This window comes from Zalophus californianus, chromosome 7 (assembly GCF_009762305.2).
Source record: "Zalophus californianus isolate mZalCal1 chromosome 7, mZalCal1.pri.v2, whole genome shotgun sequence".
NCBI lineage: Eukaryota > Metazoa > Chordata > Mammalia > Carnivora > Otariidae > Zalophus > Zalophus californianus.
Window position 1 is genome coordinate 45,737,137 of NC_045601.1, and position 23,288 is coordinate 45,760,424.

Here is a 23,288-nt window from a genome sequence, read left to right on the forward strand (position 1 = left end):
GCCTGGCTCTCCTACCTGAAGTCCCCAAGTCAATCATTCCGAATTATTACAAAAAAGGTCTCATATGTGCATTAATGTGGATATGTGTTCTCTTGCAGATAGTGTACAACCTCAAGAATTCAGATCTTTTCAGACTGGCTAAATTAGAAAAGTAAGGGATCACAAATATACATATATTTCACAACTACAGGATAAGGAGTATGCAATGGAATAACCAGTGTCAACTGGCATGAGATTTCACTGTTTTAAAATTCAGATTAAGGTCAGTGTTTAATAACCTAAACTGAGAAAAGCCTAGGAGTACACACCTTTTGATAACGCCACAGAGGATGCTGATTCAAATACTCCTCTAAGACTAAAGTCCACTTTAATCCTGAATATAATTTGTTTCTGGTTTTGTAAAGACGTAAACTTATCATGCCCCAAGGCTAGAATCCAGAAGGTTTAATGTTCTCTTCACCTCTGTCTTCTGATATTTTATATTAATGATGGCACTCAGAAGCATAAAGCCACCACTGTCTCCAGCACAGGAATGCCAGGTTATTACAATTCCTTGTATATGAACACACATCTGTGCACAGCTGCATTCTATCTTCAAGTCTTAGTGTTACAGGCTGGGTCTCTCTCTAACACTAAATGATTTTAAATATATGACCTTATTCCTACCAATCAGAGGAACTGGACATTTTATATTTGAAACTTTAAGGTCAGTTTATTAAGTTCAATGATGAGAGCTATCAGAAGAATATTCTCCTGGAAATTATTTTTTCTTAGAAAAAAAGAAAGAAAAATCCACACACCAGCACAGCCACAGATGCTGTGGCAGTCGCCCCTCTGTGCAGACGGGGAAGGCCCATTAGTCGGTCAGATCACTGTCCGGGTCAGCAGGGTTACAGTCAGGGCCGTCCTCATCGTCGTCTAGCTCCACGTCATCCATTTCCTGGAACAGAGATTCATCTACCTCCACACTGTTTCCAGCTGCAAAAGACAGAAGATTTCACCTTCAGTCTCATATTCAGGAGTAAAAGACACAACTCACTGGCAGCACCAAACACAAACTTCCAGACGTGCAAGGGAGGTGCCAGTGATGAAATCCTAAACTACTACTGCAAATCACAGCAACAACGGTCTGCAGCGGTCAGCAGAGACACACATTTTAAGAGCAACTTCATGCTTCCAGCTTAAAAAAAAAAAAAAAATCCAGTTATTAAAAAAAGCTTTCCTAGAATGAATTATTTATGATGTGGCATGTTTTAAGTTGAAGATGACGGTATATCCTGGTTAAACAAAGTTGATTATCACCGACCATGGAGCCCGTACCAGGAGTCTTCCAGCATTGGCAGATAGGTACATCATTCAAGCTCAACTACACTTGTTATTTAATTGATAGATAGAACTTGATCTTCACTCTCACTTAGTTCCCCTTATAACCAATGGTATGCCTTTCTCAAATTCCAAATATCTGAGCCCTATAGGAAGCAATCCCTCGGCCTTGCATCAAACATCTTTACTCTTCAGTTTGTCTGAAGTACATAAAGGTGGGAGAGTACAGTACTCTTAGATGACCAAAAATTGTTCATCTTCCTTTCCTGGCAGACTCCAGCCCACTCACATTCAATTCAATGAGAATGAGTCTTGCTTCATGCCTATGAGCAGTTCAGTAATAAAATACACCTTTGCTAAGTCCAGGCCAAAGAACAACTCACTGTCTCTGGGAGAGATAGGCAAGTTCCCAAAACAGATGACATCTAAAATATCTTTGCAATAAATTTTAATCCAGCAAGAAGAAAAGGGGGCAGGATGAAGCAATTATAGGTAGAGGTATATGCAAAGGGAGAAAGAAAAAATAAGACTTTGAATACTTCTAACTTGAACACAAGATTCTTTAGGAAAAATATCTGGAGATATCATAGGTGAAGGCCAAATTGAAGGATTGTCTAGGTCAACCTTTTTCTCTAAGCAACAGAGAACCATCAAAAGATTTTAAGGAGAGAAGTATCATGATTAAACATGAGTTTTAGGAATGCCACCTCAGGGGCGGTGACTAAAGACACCAAAAAGAGGAAGAGACTGAAGCAGGGAGACAATGTAAGAAGCAACCACAAACACCTGGGGAGGGGGGGGATGATAAAACCCTAAAGTTAGGAGGAAAGAGTTGAAAATGTCTGGAAAAGACACTTCTGAAGCAGAATCAACGGAGAGCTTTTGGTTAGTTCCTGGATATGAAGAGATACTTGATCTGTTAGGGTAAGGAGTCAAGGATGAGTGAAGACAGTAAAACTTCTCAAGTGCAAGAGAGAATGAGACACAGCTTTTTGGTTCCAGAATTTCTCAATAAAATAGGAGAAAAACAAGCTAGTAAAGTGAGAGAGAGACAGATGAGGACAACCTTGCTGGGTTTGTCTGTCTGTCTGCTTGCTTGTTTGTTTGGGGTGTTTCTGTTTGTTTGAAGACTTTTAATGTCCTGGAGCAAGAATGCAGTAAGATATATAAAACAGAGTGGTGAGTGTCCATAAGGGCCCAGATCAAGTTAAGAAGCATGATTTGGCAGTGAGGCCACACCAACATTGCTTCTTAACCTTTTCCAGAAGACAGTCCAGGAACAAAACTGAAAGGCCAGAATGCTATAGGATCCCCAACTGGCAAGATGAGCATGAAGGCCAATGAACTGCAGAACTCTAGGGTGCGATCCGAAGTGTGACTGAGTATAGAGCCCAGTTTAAGAAACACACATAGGCCATAAGCTCCATGAGGGCAGGGAATTTGTCTATACTGTTCTCTGCTGCTATATCGTCGGCAACCAGGGCAACGCTTGGCTTACACTAGGGGTGCAATAAATATCTATGCATGGATGAATAATGGACAGAAGACTGAAAGAGGATAAAGTTTAGGATAAAGAGAAGGAAAGCATAAGGAAGTAGGTGTTCCAGATAGTAAGACTAGTATGAAACATAAGATTTTGGTTAGAGGGCATGAAGAGTTCCAGATATGAGGTCTTTATAAAGTTCCATGACCATGAAATAATTTCCACAGATTTCTGATACTAGAAATTTGGGTAAACCAGGCCACCTGACTTACGGTGGCCTGGTTTACTAGTTATTAAAGACTAATGTGACCATAGTTGTTTACTGCCATCTTTGATGTTGCTTGTTACCAAAAAACTTTAAAAGATACATTGCTATAGTTTAGTGTATAAATAAGTCAAGCATTAAAATTTATTCTTCAAAATGTACTTGTTTATAGCCTTGGGAGGACAATTTTACATTAAGTTATCACTGTGATTTTCATGGTTTAATATTAAAAACAGTGTATTATGTACACGTGGAATCTTAGTATTATCTTACCATCTTCCAAAAACTGGATATCAGATGTGTCAAGATTATGATCTGTTTCAAAGAGCTGTTTCCCTAAAAGAAACAAGTATGTTTAATTCATATTTTTCCTATATGTTCCAGTTTCCCACCTTTCCAGTTTTCCTCCATCTTCCCTACATTCCTTTAAAAAAATAAAATAATCCAAGAAAACAAGTCAAAAACCTATTTTTCTATGAATTTCAATAAATTTATCAATTCAGTAAGTAGCTAAGAGGCATGTGATATGTATCTGCATTAAAATGGAACAAGTGAAAACCCAAGTCTGCTTCAGAGCCCCAGAAAAACAAATACATCTGACTCTACCACTCTAACGCTTCTGATTCTGAATGTCGTGGTAGAGCTGTATCTCAAGATCTATCCATTGAGATATTTAGATCAGATATAAGCCATAAAAATTAATCATAATTATGAATGAAGAAATGTCATCATGTAGACAGAATGCTTTCTCTTTTTGTCCTAGATGCCCAAGTATGTTATGTTTTTATAGAAATCTGTCCAAATGATCCTCTTGTTGTGCAAGAATATGGAACAGCCTGGGCAGGGGAGAGGGGAGTCATACCACTTAATTTATTTTTTCCTGCTTGTTCTTCTTCTTTCATTCGTTTCTTTTTAATTTCCAAGAGTTCTGCATCAAACTTGGCCTTCCAACTTAAGAAATTCTCGATTGTAACAGGAGTGCCATGAAATAATTGCTTAGAAAATAAAAAAGATGTGGTTAGATAAAGGAGGCTTATAATTTATAATAAAATTGTAATTTATAAAGAAATAATGTATATTTCTTGATCTTACCCGCATGAGCTCTACTAACCTTTATTAATCATTACCCATGCTATGTGACCAATGCAGTGACTTCTAAAATCTTATGTAGCAAAATTTAAGTAAAATTTACTTTTGTTTATTTTGCGATTGCCAAAAAAATTACTGAAATTTCTAAAAACAAAAAAACCCACAACCAAAAAAAAAAAAAAAGGAAACAATAATGAAAGAAAACCCAGCTTTATAATATACCTTTTCAGCTTCCTCTGCCTCTTTTTCTTTTTGTTTCTTTTCTTCTTCTCTTCTAGTTTTTATTTGATCTACTATTTCATTTAGTTTTTCTTGCACAGCTGTCACTAAAGTAAAGATCATCACCATACCAAGGTTTTCTTCTGCCTATGTAACCAAAAGAAAGGTTGTAGTGAGAAACATACTTCTCAGAAAAACAAACAAAAAAACTAACCAATGAAAAAGTGTTTCATCATAATCACTAAATTCCATACATTTATAATATGATGACTAATTCAGTTACACCATAAGTTCAGACACCTGGATAAATGATCATTTAAGAATTGAGCACAGGGGCACCTGGGTGGCTCAGTCGTTAAGCGTCTGCCTTCAGCTCAGGTCATGATCCCACGGTCCTGGGATCAAGCCCCACATAGGGCTCCCTGCTCGGCTGGGAGCCTGCTTCTCCCTCTCCCACTCCCCCTGATCGTGTTCCCTCTCTAGCTGTCTCTCTGTCTTAAAAAAAAAAAAAAAACTGAGCACATACATACATATATATGAGTAACTATATATTAAATTTAAAGACATGTAATTTGCTACATCCAACCTGAAACAGATATCTTTTTACTAATTTGTTTAAGAACTAGAATTCAGAAAACCTTTCCCTTTTTTTTTTTTTAAGATTTTATTTATTTGCTAGAGAGAGAGAGAGTAGAGTACAAGCAGGGGGAGTGGCAGGCATAGGGAGAAGCAGGCTCCCTGCCGAGCAAGGAGCCCGATGTGGGACTCGATCCCAGAACCCTGGGATCATGACGTGAACTGAAGGCAGACGCCCAACCGACTGAGCCACCCGGGCGTCCCCAGAAAACCTTTTGCGAAGAGCAACTAGTAACATGAGTTCTTCACCATATTTTCATGATTTAGATCTTTTGGGATATTTTAAAGAGCTGTGACAATGAACTGAACTTTGAGGCCAAAGTGATTTTCTAATATACAATAATAAAGAATATAGGTAATTTTGGTGATTTATCTTTACCTACCTTTTTTTCTTCAATTTGAAATGGCTTAAAATCAAATATAAAAGTTCTCCAACTCATGAAAGGGATATACAGTTGACCCTTGAACAATATAGGTTTGAACTGCACAGGTCCACTTACATCCATTTTTTTTCCAATAGATACAGTATAGTACTATAAATGTATTTTCTTTTATGATTTACTAATAACATTTTCTCTGCTTACTTTAAGAATACAATATATAGTACATATACCATACAAAATATGCGTTAATCAACTGTTTACGTTATGGGTAAAGCTTCTTGCCAGTTAGTAGTAGTTCTGGGGGTAGTCAAAAGTTACACACAGATTTTCGACTGTGTGGAAGGAAGGTCAGCGTCCCTTAGCCTCTGTGTTGTTTAAGCGTCAACTGTGATTCAAAAGCTATTTGGAAGTTGGTCATTTGAAAGCAGATTCAAGTAAAACAAGGTATCTTGCTTATCCACAGACACAAGATACAGTTTGAAGGAAACATACCAAACACAAAAAAAAAAAAAAAAAAAAAAATCCCAAATATACAAGCCAGACAGAATCTCCATCCTAGAAGCAGAAGAGATTTCCAACCACTCCTTTGACAGGGCTGGTCTCAGCGGCATTTGAGTAGGTATTTCATCCCGTGGGCCCTCTCTGAATACAAGGCTTCAAGCTCCTGTGATTCTCTTCTGGGGGCTTCTCTGTGGTGTCTCCATGCTAACCATCCTACATCTGACTACACAAACATCTCTCTTGAATGCCAAACCCATATTAAAACCGCCCAGTGGACAGCAATATGATGTCGCACAGGCACGTGAACACTAAAATCATCATCTTCTCCACAAAACCTATTTCTATGTTTCCCAACTCAGAGAACCAAACCACCAACCACCCAGCATGAACACTCACATCCCATCATAAGCTCTATCGCTGCCTCTAATCTATTCTTAAATATCATTTCAATCTGCCTACTGTTCTCTATCAACATTGGTATTACCCTAACCCAGGGCACCATCATCTTCAACTTCAAATATTACAAGAAACTCCTAACTGGTTTTCTTAAAACCTGTGGTCTTGTCACCCCTGACATCAACTTCTCAAGCCACTCAATACATACACATAACTGATCTAGTCAGTCTCTTGCTTAAAACTCAACAGCTTTCCAAACCAACCAGGAGCAAGAACATATTTTTAAAACCGTTCAGAAGACCCTTTGGGAATTAATCTCTTTAGTTCCATCACATAAGATCACTAATCTCAAATTCTAAACTCAAGAAATTTAGTATGACTAGAAGTTCTGGAAGGAAATATTGATCTCTTCTCTCCCTCTCATCTCCATGACCCTTAACAAGCTCGCTCCTCTGCCCTCTCTTCTCTTTATTGCCTGGCAAACTCTTTCTCTTGAAAGCTTCTCCAGTGCCTCAAGTCTACATCCACTCACAGCATTTTTCTACACAGAATAACAATTTCCAATTTGTTAGTCCACATTCCTCAGCAGAATATAAAATCTATGAAAGAAGGGATGGTGTCTGTCTTGGTCACTTAACTTAATGCTTGATACATTTCAAAAACAAATCCCAGTAGGATCTCTTTTTTAACAACTTAAGTATTCCAATAGAAAAGCAAAAAAAAGAACCATTTATATGAAATGACAACGAGAAGTCACACAGATTTCCACATCACTACTAATTAAAGAATTTCAAATTATGATTATATACTATTTTCATCTTGTTATTATTGCTTTTCTTTCTAAATGAAAAAATCTAATGTTAGCAGATGTGGGCAGACACCTCAATGGCTACAGTGAGATCGTAACTTGGCACAATCATTTTGAAGGTCCATTTGGCAATGCGTATGAAATTAAGTATGCATAACCTTTAACCCAGTAATCTTACTTATAGAAAACACTGGACTAGTATACTCATCAATAATATACTTTCCTTATTTATTCAAAAAATATCTGAGTGTCTACTATATGCCAGGCACTAGGGATTCAATGGAGACTCTGCTCTAAGGATTTACAAATAGTGATATATAAGAATGTCCAAAGGGACACCTGGGTGGCTCAGTTGGTTGGATGTCTGACTCTTGATTTTGGCTCAGACGTGATCTCAGGGTTGTGGGATCAGGCCCCACATTGGGCTCCACACTGGGTGTGGGGCCTGCTTGGGACTCTCTCTCTCCTTCTGCCCCTGCCCCTCCCCCTCTAAAAAAAAAAAAAAGAAGCATGTCCAAAGAATTACATATTAAATCAGGTTAAAATGATAAATAATTGTTTCAAAAAGGATAGGTGTAATTACACATACATACAATGAAATTCTATGCAGTTATCAAAAATGATGACTCATACATGTTTACTAAAATGGAAAGATACCCACATATATTGTTATGTGAAAAAAAAGGATGTTATAAAACATTATATACAGAATGATCTAACTTGGGGTAGAAGAGGAGTACTATGAATATAAGCATAAGAAAAAAAAGTCTGGAACTATATCATACCAAAATGTTAATAGGCAGTTATACCTGGCTGGTGAGATTAAGAGTAATTTTAATTTTCTCTTTCATGAGTTCCTATACTTTCTGAGTTTTTTATAATATGAATTTACTATTTTGATATTGAAAATCAATATAATTTGGAAAAAAAAGTACAAATATCCCCTCAATATATCTGATCTCAGGTAAGTATGAGAAAGAAATCAAAATTTCTTTTCTGCAAGGAAGGAGCTTGAGGGCAAATAAAATATAAAACACATAGAAAGTAACCACTCAGCTCAAATAACTTACATTAATAAATGACTCAATATAGCATACTGCCCCAGGTTTTCTGCAGTGTTTTAAAATGAAGCATTTTAAGTCAAATATTAGAATTAGTATAATCTCATATGGGGTAGCAGAATGAACAGGGCCCAAGATAAGCACAAATTCATGCTTGATCTATCTTCTTTCACTCTTCATTCTCTAATAGCTCCAGATATTTTTAAAATATCGGCATTCAGAGGACCAATAGTCTTTGAAATATACCAGTCACATTTAAGGTGTAGATATGTTTTCTGTCAATTCTTCTTAGAACAAACAAACAAAGCTAGGACTTCTGTTTATAACACTGCGGAGTAAAGATTTTACTTGTCCCCCCTACTCCCTATTCTGAAGAATCCATGAAAACTCTCAACCCAAGCAAGACAGAGTTTTAAATTCTGGCTAAGCCCAAACTATGGGGAGCCTATCCTACCACAGAACTAGCCAAGAATTTTCCAATACCCATTTTGCCTTCACAACCCCCGCTCTCAGAGGGATCATAAACCCTGATTGCTGCTCATAAGCCTCAAGAGACGGAAAGATAAGAAAAACAAAACAATCACCAGTCCTCTTCCCAGATTGCAGGCAACTAGCCTGCAACAGGTCAGAGGGGTTGGGAGTTTTAATTTTTTTAAAAGTCAGAATTTTTAACTGCACATGGGGCTGGACCTTCTGAGAACCAGATCAAAAGTGTGTTTAAAATTAAAGTACTTACCAGACATTTTATTAACTAAAAGTCATGAGGCTGACTGAGTTTCAAGAGAAGGGACAACTTCTCTTACTCAAATTTTAAATGTACAATGGGAAACAAAAATTAAGATGTTCTGTGAATATATCTATACATATACATATATATATAGAGAGAGAGAGATACATCATGAATTCTCCTTGTTCAATGTACTGGTTATACATATTTACTAGCATTTTCTTACTCTTGAAATTAATGTATACTATTTAAGGCCAATAAAAAATGCCATTACGAAACTTATTTCCTTACCTGTAATGCTAATAGTTTTAAAATGTCTGAGACATCATTATCTTCTAGATTTTCCTGGGAGAATATTTCATAAAGAGGAGCTTCATCTGGGTATTTTTCACTGTATGTAAACTTGAGGGTAGTCTGGACAGCTAAAGACATAAGATAAGAGTTTGATATGAATATCTTAAAATGTAGAGGTCAACATTTTTGTTGAATCAGTAATTAATTTACAACATGTCAATGAAACGTAGCACAACAGATTTTCCTGCAACGAAAAACAAGGTTACTATGAGATCAGACAGATAATCGCTAAGATAAATAACACATACTGCGAAGATAAGTGAAAACAAATCATGCGAATACCAAAAATCACCTCAAACACATGAAATACATTTATTACTTATGAATATTTTACCATATTGCATACCTGAGAAAGAGGATGGATAAAAGCCACTCTTTTTAAAATCCTCCTTAAGATGAACAAAAGGCACAGAATACACAGAAAAAAAATACTACCTTAGGCTTATTTTCAGGCCTCTACCAGAGTCAGTGCCCAGTGAGGAAGATCTTGCGTTAGTCCTGGAGTCTATATTTCTATATGCACAATGCCAGCAGGGCACTGCTAAGGGGTTGCTAGATGACACGGTTTTGAGATAGGGTTTAAGAGGCTGTCTGAGAAGCTTTTAACCTGACTCATTTATACGTTCTTGCTCACTCTTTTGGCCTGTATCAATGCATACATCTGATATTTGTATAGGAATGGGATCCTTACAGGCAGATCAGTGCAAGGTATCTCTCTATAGACCAACTGGTGAATTCTCAATTCCAACCAGGCAATTTGCAACTAAGCGGCAGTGCTAGACATTTTCTGTTAAAACTTAACTATTCACAAAAAAAAAAATTAAAATTAAAAAATAAAACTTATTAATCACAATGATCCTTTGTCTAGACTTTGCCTTTCTTGTAAAAACTCACATTTTAATTATTAAAAACTCCTGATTTTGATATTTTAACTCAAATCTAGATTCCTCCCCATAAGAGAAAAAAAAAACACCTTAAAATGTGCGAGTTTGATATTTTGTTTTAATTTTTGTGTATGATATCAATAAGGAATTTTATGAGTCAATGGATATAAGAGTGTTAACCCAAATAGATAAAATCATGAATGAAAGAGGAGAGATCACAACCAGTATCACAGAAATATGATTATAAGAGAATAGTATGAAAAATTATATGCCAACAAATTGGGCAACCAGGAAGCAAACGAATAAATTCCTAGAAACCTACAAACTACCAAAACTGAAAGAGGAAGAAATAGAAATTTGAACAGACCCATAACCAGCAAAGAAATTAAATCAATAATCAAAAATCTCCCCACAAATAAAAGTCCAGGGCCAGATCGTTCCCAGGGGAATTCTACCAGACATTTAAAGAAGAGTTAATACCTAGTCTCTTCAAACTGTTCCAAAAATAGAAATGGAAGAAAAACTTCCAAACTCATTCTACGAAGCCAGCACTACCTTGATTCCAAAACCAGACAAAGACCCCACTAAAAAGGAGAATTACAGGCCAGTATCTCTGATGAACATGTATGCAAAAATTCTCAACAAAATACTAGCAAACTGAATCCAACAGCACATTAAAGGAATCATTCACCATGATCAAGTGAGATCTATTCCTGGACTGCAAAGATGGTTCAATATTCGTAAATCAATCCATGTGATACACCACATTAATAAAAAAAAGGATAAGAACTGTATGATCCTCTCAATAGATGCAGAAAAAGTATTTGACAAAATGCAGCATCCATTTTTGATAAAAACCTTCAACAAAGTAGGGATAGAGGAAACATACCTTAACATCATAAAGGCCATATATGAAAAGACCCGCAGCTAATATCACCCTCAATGGGGAAAAACTGAGAGCCTTTCCCCTATGGTCAGGAACAAGACAAGGATGTCCATGCTCACCACTACCATTTAACAGAGTATTGGAAGTCTTAGCCTCAACAATCATACAACAAAAAGAAATAAAAGGCATCCAAATTGGCAAGGAAGAAGTCAAACTTTCACTATTTGCAGACATGATACTCTATGTAGAAAATCTGAAAGACTCCACCAAAAAAATTGCTAGAATACATGAATTCAGCAAAGTTGCAGGATATAAAATCAATGTGCAGAAATCTGTTGCATTTCTATACACCAAAAATGAAGCAGCAGAAAAAGAAATCAAGGAATCGATCCCATCTGCAACTGTACCAAAAACGGTAAGATACCTAGGAATAAACCTAACTAAAGAGGTAAAAGATTTATACTCTGAAAACTATAGAATACTTATGAAAGAAATTGAAAAGGGCACAAAGAAATGGAAAAATATTCCAAGCTCATGGATTAGAAGAAAAAACACTGTTAAAATGTCTATACTACCCAAAGCAATCTACACATTCAATACAATCCCTATCAAAACACCACCAGCATTTTTCACAGAGCTAGACCAAACAATCCTAAAATTTGTATGGAACCACAAAAGACCCTGAATAGCCAAAGCAATCTTGGAAAAGAAAAACAAAACTGGAGACATCACAATTCTGGACTTCAAGCTACATTACAAAGCTGTAGTCATCAAAACAGTATGGCACTGGCACAAAAATAGACACATTGATCAAAGGAACAGAAAAAAAACCCAGAAATGGACCCATAACTACATGGTCAATTAATCTTCGACAAAGCAAGAAGGAATAAAGAATATCTGATGGGGGGGGGAAACAATCTCTTCAACAAATGGTGTTGGGAAAACTGGACAGCAACATGCAGAAGAATGAAACTGGACCACTTTCTTACACGATACACAAAAATAAATTCAAAATGGATGAAAGACCTAAATGTGAGATAGAAAACCATCAAAATCCTAGAGAACATAAGCAGCAACTTCTCTGACCTCAGCTGTAGCAACTTATTAGACACATTGTTGGAGGCAAGGGAAACAAAAGCAAAAATGAACTACTGGGACTTCATCAATATAAAAAGCTTCTGCACAGTGAAGGAAACAATCAACAAAACTAAAAGGCAGCCTATGGAATGGGAGAAGATATTTGCAAATGACATATCTGATAAAGGGTCAGTATCCAAAATCTATAAAGAACTTATCAAACTTAACACCCAAAAAACAACTGAGTTAAGAAATGGGCATAAAAAAAATAAAATAAAATAAAAAGAAAAGAAATGGGCATTAGACATGAATAGACACTTTTCTAAAGACACATACAGATGGCTAACAGACACATGAAAAGATGTTCAACATCACTCACCATCAGGGAAATACACATCAAAACCACAATGAGATACCACCTCACACCTGTCAGAACGGCTAAAATTAACAACATAGGAAACAACGGATGTTGGTGAGGATGCAGAGAAAGAGGAACACTCTTGCACTACTGGTAGGAATGCAAGCTGGTGCAGCCATTCTGGAGAACAGTTTGGACGTTCCTCAAAAAGTTAAAAATAGGGCTGCCTAGATGGCTCAGTTGGTTGAGCATCCTCTTGGTCTGGGCTCAGGTCAAGATCTCATGGGTTGTGGCACAGAGACCATTGGGCTCTGTGCTCAGTGCAGAGCCTGCTTGGAATTCTCTCTCCTCTCCCTCTGCCCCTACCCACCCCCCCCCACTCTCTTTCTCTCTCTCTCTCTCTCTAAAATAAATAAATCCTTAAAAAAAGTTACTGTATGGTGACTAACATAATAAAAAAATTATTAAAAAAAATAAGAAACAGAACTACCCTACAATCCAGCAACTGCACTACTAGGTATTCACCCAAAAGATACAAAATACAGATTCGAAAGGGTACATGCACCCCAATGTTTAGAGCAGCATTATCAACAATAGCCAAACTCTGGAGAGAGCCCAAATGTCCATCGACTGATGAACAGATAAAGATGTGGTAATAAACACAACGGAGTATTACTCAGCCATCAAAAAAAAAAAAAAAGAAATCTTGCCATTCGCAATGATATGGATGGAGCTAGAGTATATTATGCTAAGTGAAATAAGTCAGTCAGAGAAAGACAAATATCATAGGAACTCACTCATATGTGGAATTTAAGAAAGAAAACAGATGAACATATGGGAAGGGGGAAAAGAAAAAAAAAGAAAAGGGAAACAAACTATAAGACACTCTTAACTACAGAGAACAAACTGAGGGTTGATGGAGGTAGGTGGGTGGGGGATGGGCTAGATGAGTGATGAGTATTAAAGAAGGCACTTGTTAATGATGAGCACTGTGTGTTATATGTAAGTGATGAACCACTGAATTCTACTCCTAAAACCAATGTTGCACTGTATGTTAACTAAGTAAAATTAAAAAAAAAAAAAAAAAAAAAGATTGTTAGGCCAATAAGGATACACAGTGTCTTTTGGCATTTTCTTTCTTAATTAGCACATTTCTAATTTTATTGCTAGAACAAGATTTTTTTTTATACATTTATTGATTTTACTATTTGATGTAATAGACATTCATTACAGAAAATTTAGAAATATATGAAGGGGGAAACAAAATCAGTAATAATCCCACCATCAGGAAAAGATCACCAAAAGTAATTTTTAAAGGATATTTTAAAGTATCTTCTATACATTTATTTACATTTCAAAGTATAAAAGAATACAAAGGTTGTATTTGAGATTCTTTTTTTTTTTTTAAAGATTTTATTCATTTACTTGACAGAGAGAGGCACAGCAGAAGAGGGAACACAAGCGGGGGGAGCGGGAGAGGGAGAAGCAGGCTCCTGGCTGAGCAGGGAGCCTGACACGGGGCTTGATCCCAGGACTCCGGTACCACGACCCGAGCTGAAGCAGACGCCCAACAACTAAGCCACCCAGGCGCCCTTGTATTTGAGATTCTTTGTATAAAACCTATATATATAAATACATATAGAAGTAAATAACTGTGTCCAACATCTTTTTAATTCAGATTTTAGTAATAGCTCTTTGCTAATCTCATTTTCAGTTGTACAAGACAGATTTAGAGTTATCAATATCGCTAAAATTTGCATTACTGACTGCTCATAGCAGAATTTCAGTTGACTAGCTTAATGCTAAAAAAAAAAAAAAAAAAAAATCCTTGGGGTTAATGCCAATTTATGGAACATTTTTACCAAATCCCAAAATTAACTGGACTAATGGTGGAAATGAACTTCAGATCCTCCCCTAACATCTGCCACATTTAAATCAATCTATTTAATTGTAAATTATTGGTTTTACAGCTGTTTTATTTCCATCAGTATATTTATCTTAGTTCTACAGTTGTATATTAGTGGCTTTTACCTGTTTTATGTATAAATATATTTAAACTACAGTACAATATCCATTCTAAAGAGAGAGAAAATCATAAAGAAAGACATTTATCCAGTTTAATTTTTTTTTTTATTTTATTTATTTGACAGAGAGAGACAGCGAGAGAGGAAACACAAGCAGGGGCAGTGGGAGGGAGAAGCAGGCTTTCTGCTGAGCAGGGAGCCTGATGCGGGGCTCGATCCCAGGACCCTGGGATCATGACCTGAGCCCAAGGCAGATGCTTAATGACTGAGTCACCCAGGCCCCCCATCCAGCTTAATTTATAAATAAACAGAAAATGTCCAATAAGCAATCTAAATATCAAAAGAGGAAAAACAATCATGGAAAAATAACATGGAATACCACATAGTCACTGAAATATGCATGCATTCAAAGTCTCGCTTTAGACAGTAATCTTCTACCTTTTCTCCATTTGCTATATTGTTAATGTTTCTTTTTCACTTTTTAAAACTAAGTTCATTGTGTCAGAATATATCTCACTGACTTCCTCTCTCTCTATAAGTCATGTTTACATAGTAAATGTTAATTAGAGATTCACAACATTCATGCTAGATTCCTAATAGCACCTTACTTATTAGCACCTTCACATCTTCAATGCCCAACATAATGGCTGCAGAAGGAGTAACATTCCTGAGAGCAACTTAGGAAAACCACAGTATTTTTGATTGGACTTACTTTCATCATTTTCTCCAGCCTCAGATGTCACAGTAATGGTGAAACTGGGTGGATTTTCTGATAATACTGCAAGAAAATATACACAGAGATTAAGTTATTAATATGCTTCCTAAGGCAAATACTTTTCTTATTAGCAAAATATCACTACCCAGTCCCGAAAATTGATCCCTAGTCTGTATTTCCATTTCCACAAATACAGACTGAACCATTCAAATGATAAAACACTCGTCAATTTTCTATTTAAATCTAGGGTTATCTTTAATTTGAAAAAAAAATACCTATAGTAGATAAACTCTTGGGAGTTTTATCAAATCAATTAAAATAATTAATTTACCTTTTAATTCAAAATTTCCATCTATACAGGGAAAACTACATTCTAAAAAATTCCCAAACAGAATGACAAAAAAAGTTTGATGTTTCATGAAACTATCCACTGATACTCAGTATTATCACTAATTTTTAAATTTATATATTCTAAGGTATAATTTAGAATCTCCATGACAAACAATAAATATTAATTTGTTAGTTTGTGTCTTCTAACTATTTCTTTCTCCCACATCATCCCTAGAACCAAACTTTATTCTTTCACCAGTTATTGAGTCTCAACCATCTTTCAAGGAATTATAAAATTAGCCATAAATCCAAACATCAAATTGCTTACAATTTGTTAAGCAAGTCAAGACATGCAAATCAACATTTATATAAATAAGAAAGCATATATATCATTTTACAGCCTGATACCTGATAGTATATATGTTTATATCTCTTCCCCTGTAAGAATACTATAAAAATTATGAGAGCTCCTAGAACAGTGCCTGGCAGTATCTAGAAATTCAACAAATTCTGGCTAAATGGCAGAGCCAAAACAATGGAATGAAAGTAGAAAAACAAAAACAAATTAAACTGATATTCAGAGCCATTAGAAGAGTAAACAAGAAAAATGCAGGCCACCTGTAATTGCTGCTGAGCCCCTGAGAAAAGCCTGTGCCTCACTGCAGCCCTGGGAAGCACTGGCCCCTGTCAAGGTTGGCAGCAGCTCAGCAACCTCTTTCTGAAATGAAAGGGCAAGGAGATCTCTGAAGAAGTCACCGAGGAAAATACTCAGCTTTTCCTACTCAAGAACTTCTGAAGCTTTCATAAATATTCATTATCAATAAAATTTTCAAGACATATGCCTTCATTTTAATTGAAGTTTAAAAGTACCTGAAGCATGATGAATATCTATGATTATTATGAAAGTATTTGTCAAGAAGATAAGACTCACTGGACTCAAAGTATAACAGGCCTCAGATAGTCCAGCCCACGCTAAAAAAAAGTCCCTGAAAGGTAATTATAATAAAGGTTTTAAAATATGATTGACCCTTTTTTTGACAAATGTGTATAAAATATATTTGATGCATTTCTACTTCTTTTCATGACCAACTTTAGCATTTACATATCATAAAATGTAAACATAGCAACTACAGAAATAAGGGTTCAACTCAATGACAGTCCAACTGATTACCCCTTTAAGGACTCCATGAGCCATAATTTAAGGGTTGCCTATACCTAGTAACAGCTAACATTTATTGAGCACTACTTTGGGCCTGTGTTGTACCATGCATTTACACAAAGATCCTTTAATTCTTACACCAAGACCACGATTTTATACTGTTACCATATGACACCAAATTTAAGATACTATCAACTATGAGATGCATTCTACTTTATGTACTAAGTGAGAAAAAAAAATCTGCCAATTAAACTTCAATATGTAATCGATTATAAGACAAATTCCTATTTCAGAGATGTTAAAACATACAAATGTCTCAGAACTAATTAAATATAGTATTATCCCAATTTCATAGATGTGGAAACAGATAAAAGAGCTCTTAAATAATCTGCCCAAGGTTATTCAGCTAGTAACTGGAAGAACTGAATAAACTATATTGAGTTTCATGTAAAAAGAAAATGTTTTTTTCCAGCTGAGAAATTCCAGCAAAGTCACTTGAGCTAGACCATGAATTAAGGCATTTGGTAAGTAAAGATGGAGAAAAGAAATGCAGGCAACAGAAACATGGCAGCAAGGGTATAATGGTGGAAAAGTTTAAGGAATATATAGGGAAGAAGAAATTATTCCATTTGGTGGATGTATATGTGGGTGAAGAAAACTAGTTGAAAAAATACTGCTGAAAGTTCAGGTTGTGGACAATGAGTTTTTTTTAGCAGCATGGGCAGAATTGTATTTCTAATCATAGGAAGGTAAGTCTAGCAACAGGGCATAAATTGGAAGGAAAGAAACAAGACTAGAGGCAGGATGAAACTAGACAGCTATTAAAATCATCCCAGCAAGGTTAATGAGGTTCTGAACTAGGTTAGCAGCCACGGGAATAGCAGGGAACAGGTAGGACTCTACATTCCAAATTTGCAGGCAGAGGACGGTAGCGCAACTAACAAAAACAAAAAATACAAAAGAAAGATCAGAGATGATACATTTAAATGACACAAAGAACTTTCAGCTGGAGATACCGAGTATGCAATATGCAATCAGAAATGGGCAAATGGAGCTAAAGCTATTAGACTAAATGAGATCACCAGAGGAAAAAATAGAGAAATAGGGCCAACACTGGCTTTGTAAGGAATTCTAAATTTGGGAAACAAAAGTATGAGGAGGAAAAAGTGCCAGAGACAAAAAGAAAAGCAGCAGCCATGAGAGGTCAAAACAAACTCGAGAAGTCTATTTTATTTGTGAAGGCATCCTAACTATTGCGATCCAGGTATGGTATGGCACTGTCTACAAAGTGTACTATATGGGTCTGTCTAGCCCTATCAGGGGGAAATGGGTGATGAACCACTGGCTTGAAAGATCAGATCTAAAAATCCCTAACAAGGCCCTCTGTAATCTGGCCCCTGCTCACTTGTCAGGCCTCATTTTTCACGACTCTCAGTACTCACTTTATGTTTTAGGCATATCAAGCCACTTTTCCTTTAAATACATTTTGCTTTCAGAGAGTCCTGCTTCATAGTCTCATTCACTTGTTAGCTCCTCATCACTCCTCAGTTCTCCAAAACAACCAAGACCCTCCCCTTTTCCTGTGCTCTGGCTGCATCCTATGCATTCCTCCATGAAAGAATCGTCACACTATGTTGTAAATTACTTATCTGATGTCTTTTCCCAACTGACTGAGATTCTAACAATGTATATAATAAATATTTGGTAAATGAGGACTTGGGATGCTAGCAAGAACATCACTGATTTGCCTGACCTTGGGAAACATACAGAATAGAGGCAAGACAGACAAGAAAGAAGTTGATAAACTCTTAACCCACGAGAAATCATGATGAGAGGCATGTTCAGCAAAAGAACTGGAATGAAGAACTGTGGGACTACAAAGTTTATGGACAGAAAGAGGACGTTCAGAAGGCAAAATTCTAAAGATGGCATTTACAAGGTGTGGCTATGCCCCCATAGAGTTGAAGGAAATGGAAATCAAAACTGTTCATTGATAAAGACAAGGAATTATGAAGCCATATTATTAGAAGAATCAGCAACTAAGATGGTAAATCTCTAGTAAAGAATAACATATTTAACAGTTATAAAGTATTTGCATACTTTGCACTACTTCTCATTAAACACACATGGAAACTGAAGCTTGGAGATGTTATATGAGTTGCCCAAAGACACAGAGCTCATATCCCCTACACCAAGCTGCCATTATAGAGAAAAAAATGTGAGCCAAGAACAACAACAACAACAAAGGATATTGGAGAACACTACTTATATCCCCTACTATCTACTCACCCCAACTTCTAGTTACACCACTTTAAACTGAGCATATTAACCACGCAGAATAAAGACTGTATTTCCACCCTCCCTCCCAGTTAGGTCTCACCAAATGACCAAGTTCCAGCTAATGAGATGGAAGCAAGTAAGTCCTTTGACAGTTCCCAGGAAATTTACTTAAGAAACCGCAGTCTTTGGCTTCTCTCCCCCGCCCCCCCCCCCAATTCCTATATCTACCCTACTGCCTGGAAAGGAATGCTGCCATCTTCATCATGAGGTAGAGACCACATCTTAGGAGTGACAAGGAACTAAGAAGCAGCCTGGGTACCTGAGGAATTCCTGGACTAGAGCCACACAACTATCTCTTATGCGCAAAAGCAAAAAACTTCTACCTTTTTTAATTTATTTATTTAGAGAGAGAGCATGAGCGGGGGGAGAGGGGAGGAATTTCAAGCAGGCTCCGAGCTAAGTGTAGAGCCTGATGCAGGGCTAGATCCCACGACCCTGAGATCATGACCTGAGCCGAAACCAAGAGTCAGACACTTAACCAACTGATCCACCCAGGCACCCCTAAACTTTTACCTTTTTGCTTTTGGGGGTTTTCTGTCACAGCTGAACCTAATCCAAGGAAAGGAAAGTAAGGAAAGGGGAAAGGAAAGGAAAAGGGAAAGAGAGGAAAGGAAAGGAGGGAAAAGGAAAGGAACGGGGAAAAGAAAGGAAAAAGAAAGAATATTCCAAAATTTGGAGGAGACTAACATTGGGATGGGAAAGTTATTTCATTGGACTAGCAAAGATGAATGATTCATCAGCACTCTGATAAAGGAATAATCCCATTCCAATGCATTACTGTGAGTTGGGATAAAATTAGCCTTCATTAAAGACGCCAGATTTCCACTATTGTAAGTGGATCAAAATATTTTTGAGAAAAATAAGGCCATTGGGCATAGTGGAAGGAATGAGTGGACAAGCAGGAGAACTATTAAGTGATAGAGAGGCAGATGATGGTAAACTGGACAGAATCAAGGACAGACATAATGGAGGTAATAGCTGAAAGGTACACTAAAGGGACACATGAATGACATCAAGGTTTTCACAAAGAACCAGACAGCCCATATTAAAATAAGTCCCTGTGATTCTTAGGGAGTGTCTTAGAAAAACGGCTTTAAAAGATGACTTCTGCCCCATCTCTAAGATGCAATTATAACTGTTACATGCTCACGTTTGCCACTTAGAGGTACTGACACAAGCAAATACAGAATTACGTACCCCTCTTTGTAAGACCAAACAGAATTAAGGGAACTTGACTTTTGGTTAGCCCGAAGCCAACCAATTTGTTTCAACAAAATTCCCCATAGTCAGAGATTTGGATACAGAAATGGAAATAACCAAATTCTACTACCTTAGCAGGGCCTTGTCAAGTGAAGCACTACTGAAGGAGAATGTGGTATCAGGAGAGTCCATTTATATTTTGGAAGACTAGTTGTTAGGAGGATTGGATCAATGTGCAATCAAGCTACAGAACAGGCAAAAAGAAGAAACTGTATTATGATTTGTTATAATTCACAACAAATTCAACAGTGGACCAAAAGTTCTTTGCAAATAGTCAAGCAATCAATTCCGAGGTTAGGCTAGGTCTATGTGGCTAGAACTATGGGCTAGCTGGATTGTGCCTCTTAGAGCAACCACAAGGGGGTCATGATGTGCTTAACAAAGGGTTCTGTCAAGCACCAAGCTATCTATTTAAAAAAAAAAAAAAAGTATATCTACTTCCTTCCTCAAGAGCATTGAGCATTTACCAAATCTAATATTAAATGTGACTCAAAATGAAATTAGAAAACTGCCAATCAGTGTTCCTTGGCAAACTGACACAAGCAAGCTCTCTTCTTAAACCTGGTATGAAAACAGGAAAGTATGAAATCATCAACCCAAAAGAAGGCTGTAAAACAGTAAATCTTGCAAATCCTCATAATTTCAAAAGATCAAACATGGAAGGGTTTTATTCCAAACTCCTCTGCCTTTTCCCTGAGAGGTTACATAAACAACACGATCATGAGTGAGGCAAAGTCCCTAAAGAAGTATAAATCAAGACATCTTATTTTATTTATTGCAAAGTTTATAGGAATGCTGGTAGGAATTAGAGACGGATGGGCTCAGCTGATACTGCAGAATACTTGAATGCATCAGAGATTCATAAACTGTCTTACTACCCTGGCTCAGAATCCTCAAGCACTTTTGCATCTGACAAGAATTTCACATACTGAACTGTATCAGAGCTTAGTACAATTTGAAAGAACCATAAGATTGGTTTAAGACTAAAAAATGTATCACTTTTTTAAAATGCTTCTATGCACAGTATTTAATGAGGGATACCTTATGTCCATAGAAAAAACTAGCACACCTTATGCTTTCTTAACTCTACCTACACAGTGCCAATTACATTTCCAAATGTACTAGAAATGACCAAACTTCACGATTAAGAATATATCCAACAACTGACCCTATATTCTCTTTTATTTAGACATTGACATATAAGCAAGGATAGAGAAGGGAGCCAGACTCCATACACACTCACCCAGTTAATGACACTCTCAAACCCCTCTTCACTCATCCCCTTAACATCCTCACAGCACAGCTGTACTGCTGGTGAGAGAGAACATGAACAGGACTGGAACTATACAGGGGAAGCTGAGAGACATCTGCCTGTTGGCAAAGCAGAACAAAATTTGCTACCATTGCAAGCAGTGGTCAAAAAATGGAGCTAAGAAAACTAAGCTAAACAATGAAAGGGAGAGGGATTGGAGTTGAACATACCTTACATTCTGAATTCTGACACCGATGAACAACAAAGGAAGGGATATGGGCTGTGTATCCCACAAACCTAGGTTCCACTCACTCATACTGGCTTTATCTGATCACTTCTCAAACACTAAGTGTAATGTGAGAAAAGCCATATTGATAGGGTTATGTTGCAGCACTTTCAAAATCATCTGAAGCACGGCTTAACACAGAAAAATTCTCTTCCTTTAAAACATACCGAATGAGCTTCTTAATAATATTTTATATTAGCCCAACCTATTAAGTGATCGTCTGCTCCTCTTCATCCCACCTGGAGCTACATCCCAATTTCCACATGTCTGCAAAGTGAAGGAACAGGAAGGGGGTCCAGACCTAACTCTTAGTACCAGTTCCGCCGCTAACTTGCTGGCTAGACCCAAAGCAAGCCACTTACCTTTCCTGCGCCTCCATTACCTTGCTTGTAGCAAGACGCGTCCAGGCCAGATGATGTCTAATATCCCTCCCTAACAACATGTGAATCTGCAGTGGAACTGAAATTTGTGCCACATCATTCACTGGGCATTCGCATGATATAAAAAAAAAAGAAGAAGAAAGAAAGAAAAGAAAGAAAGAAAGAAAAGAAAAACGACAAATCCCAGGGACTCTCAAAACTGATTCTGGGTAACTTTGGAGAACAGCACTCTGAATCCCATAAACTTTAAAACACCAACGTATGCAAAAACAGCTTCCACCCGAGTAAAGGTGAAAATCGACACCTCTGCAGCTCTAGAAAAACTACTCCCACTTGAGTATCTGTTTTCGTGTTTTTTTCATTAAACCTCGGGTCGCTGTAAATTACACAGAAACCAAAGTGCACCCAACTCAATTCCCGGCCTGACACTCTCCAGGGACCTCGCCAGCCTATCCCGGACTTTTCAGATTTCAGGGAATAAGCGGAGAATGGGAAAAGCTGTGGAGTTACTCCTAAGTGCCTCAACACGTCGGGAGAAGAAGGTGAAGAGAGAGTAGCGGGCGAGGTGGCCACGCGGCCTCGCTGTCCCCTTCTCCATCCTCGCCCGGGAGGCCGAGGGCTCCGGCCCATCCCACTCCACCCCCGGGCCGCTCCGGGCCCGCAGCCACGGAAGTCACCTGTGAAGGAGTCGGGGTAAATGGACTCCAGAGCCTCCAGCTCGTTGCGCTGCTCCTCGCCGTAATCTGTCATCGTGGCCCTCGCTGCTGCCCATGGACCGTCCAGCCACCCAGGCTGCGCGCTGCAGCTGGGACCTCGGCCGCGCCGGGAGAGCGGGCAGCGGCCGGACGGGCGCAGGCGCAGAGTCCCCGGCTGGGAAGCTCGGGGCCCAAAGCCAGGCCGGGCCTGCTGAGCAACAGTCCCACACGGGCCTACGCCTGCTCTCTAGTTCCGCGTTCGACTCGTTAGGCCTGGCCAGTGGAGCGCTGAGTAGCTGCCGGTCCCACCGCCGCTTGGGATTTGCTGAGATGGAAAAGGGCACCGGGTCTGGCATTCGCTACGGACACCTGGGGCCGGTTCCTGGGCTTTTCAGGG

At 37.8% G+C, this 23,288-nt stretch overlaps 1 protein-coding gene across 3 annotated transcripts; it reads right to left on the reverse strand.

The window, feature by feature from the left end:
* Positions 1–692: 692 nt before the first annotated feature.
* On the reverse strand, positions 693–23,288 carry RWDD1 (RWD domain containing 1). 3 transcript variants are annotated; one of them, XM_027601522.1, is made up of 8 exons: positions 22,874–23,014; positions 20,349–20,462; positions 15,187–15,252; positions 9,183–9,313; positions 4,383–4,526; positions 3,934–4,066; positions 3,345–3,407; positions 693–978 (listed from the first exon to the last, which is right to left on the reverse strand). In XM_027601522.1, the coding sequence occupies exons 5-8, from the start codon at positions 4,506–4,508 to the stop codon at positions 857–859; spliced, it is 444 nt and encodes a 147-aa protein (XP_027457323.1). In that variant the 5' UTR covers positions 4,509–4,526; positions 9,183–9,313; positions 15,187–15,252; positions 20,349–20,462; positions 22,874–23,014; the 3' UTR covers positions 693–856. The 3 variants fall into 3 exon arrangements, with proteins under 3 accessions (XP_027457323.1, XP_027457322.1, XP_027457321.1); XM_027601521.2 differs by lacking the exon at positions 20,349–20,462 and having other exon boundaries at positions 22,874–23,288; XM_027601520.2 differs by lacking the exons at positions 20,349–20,462; positions 22,874–23,014 and adding an exon at positions 16,138–16,213.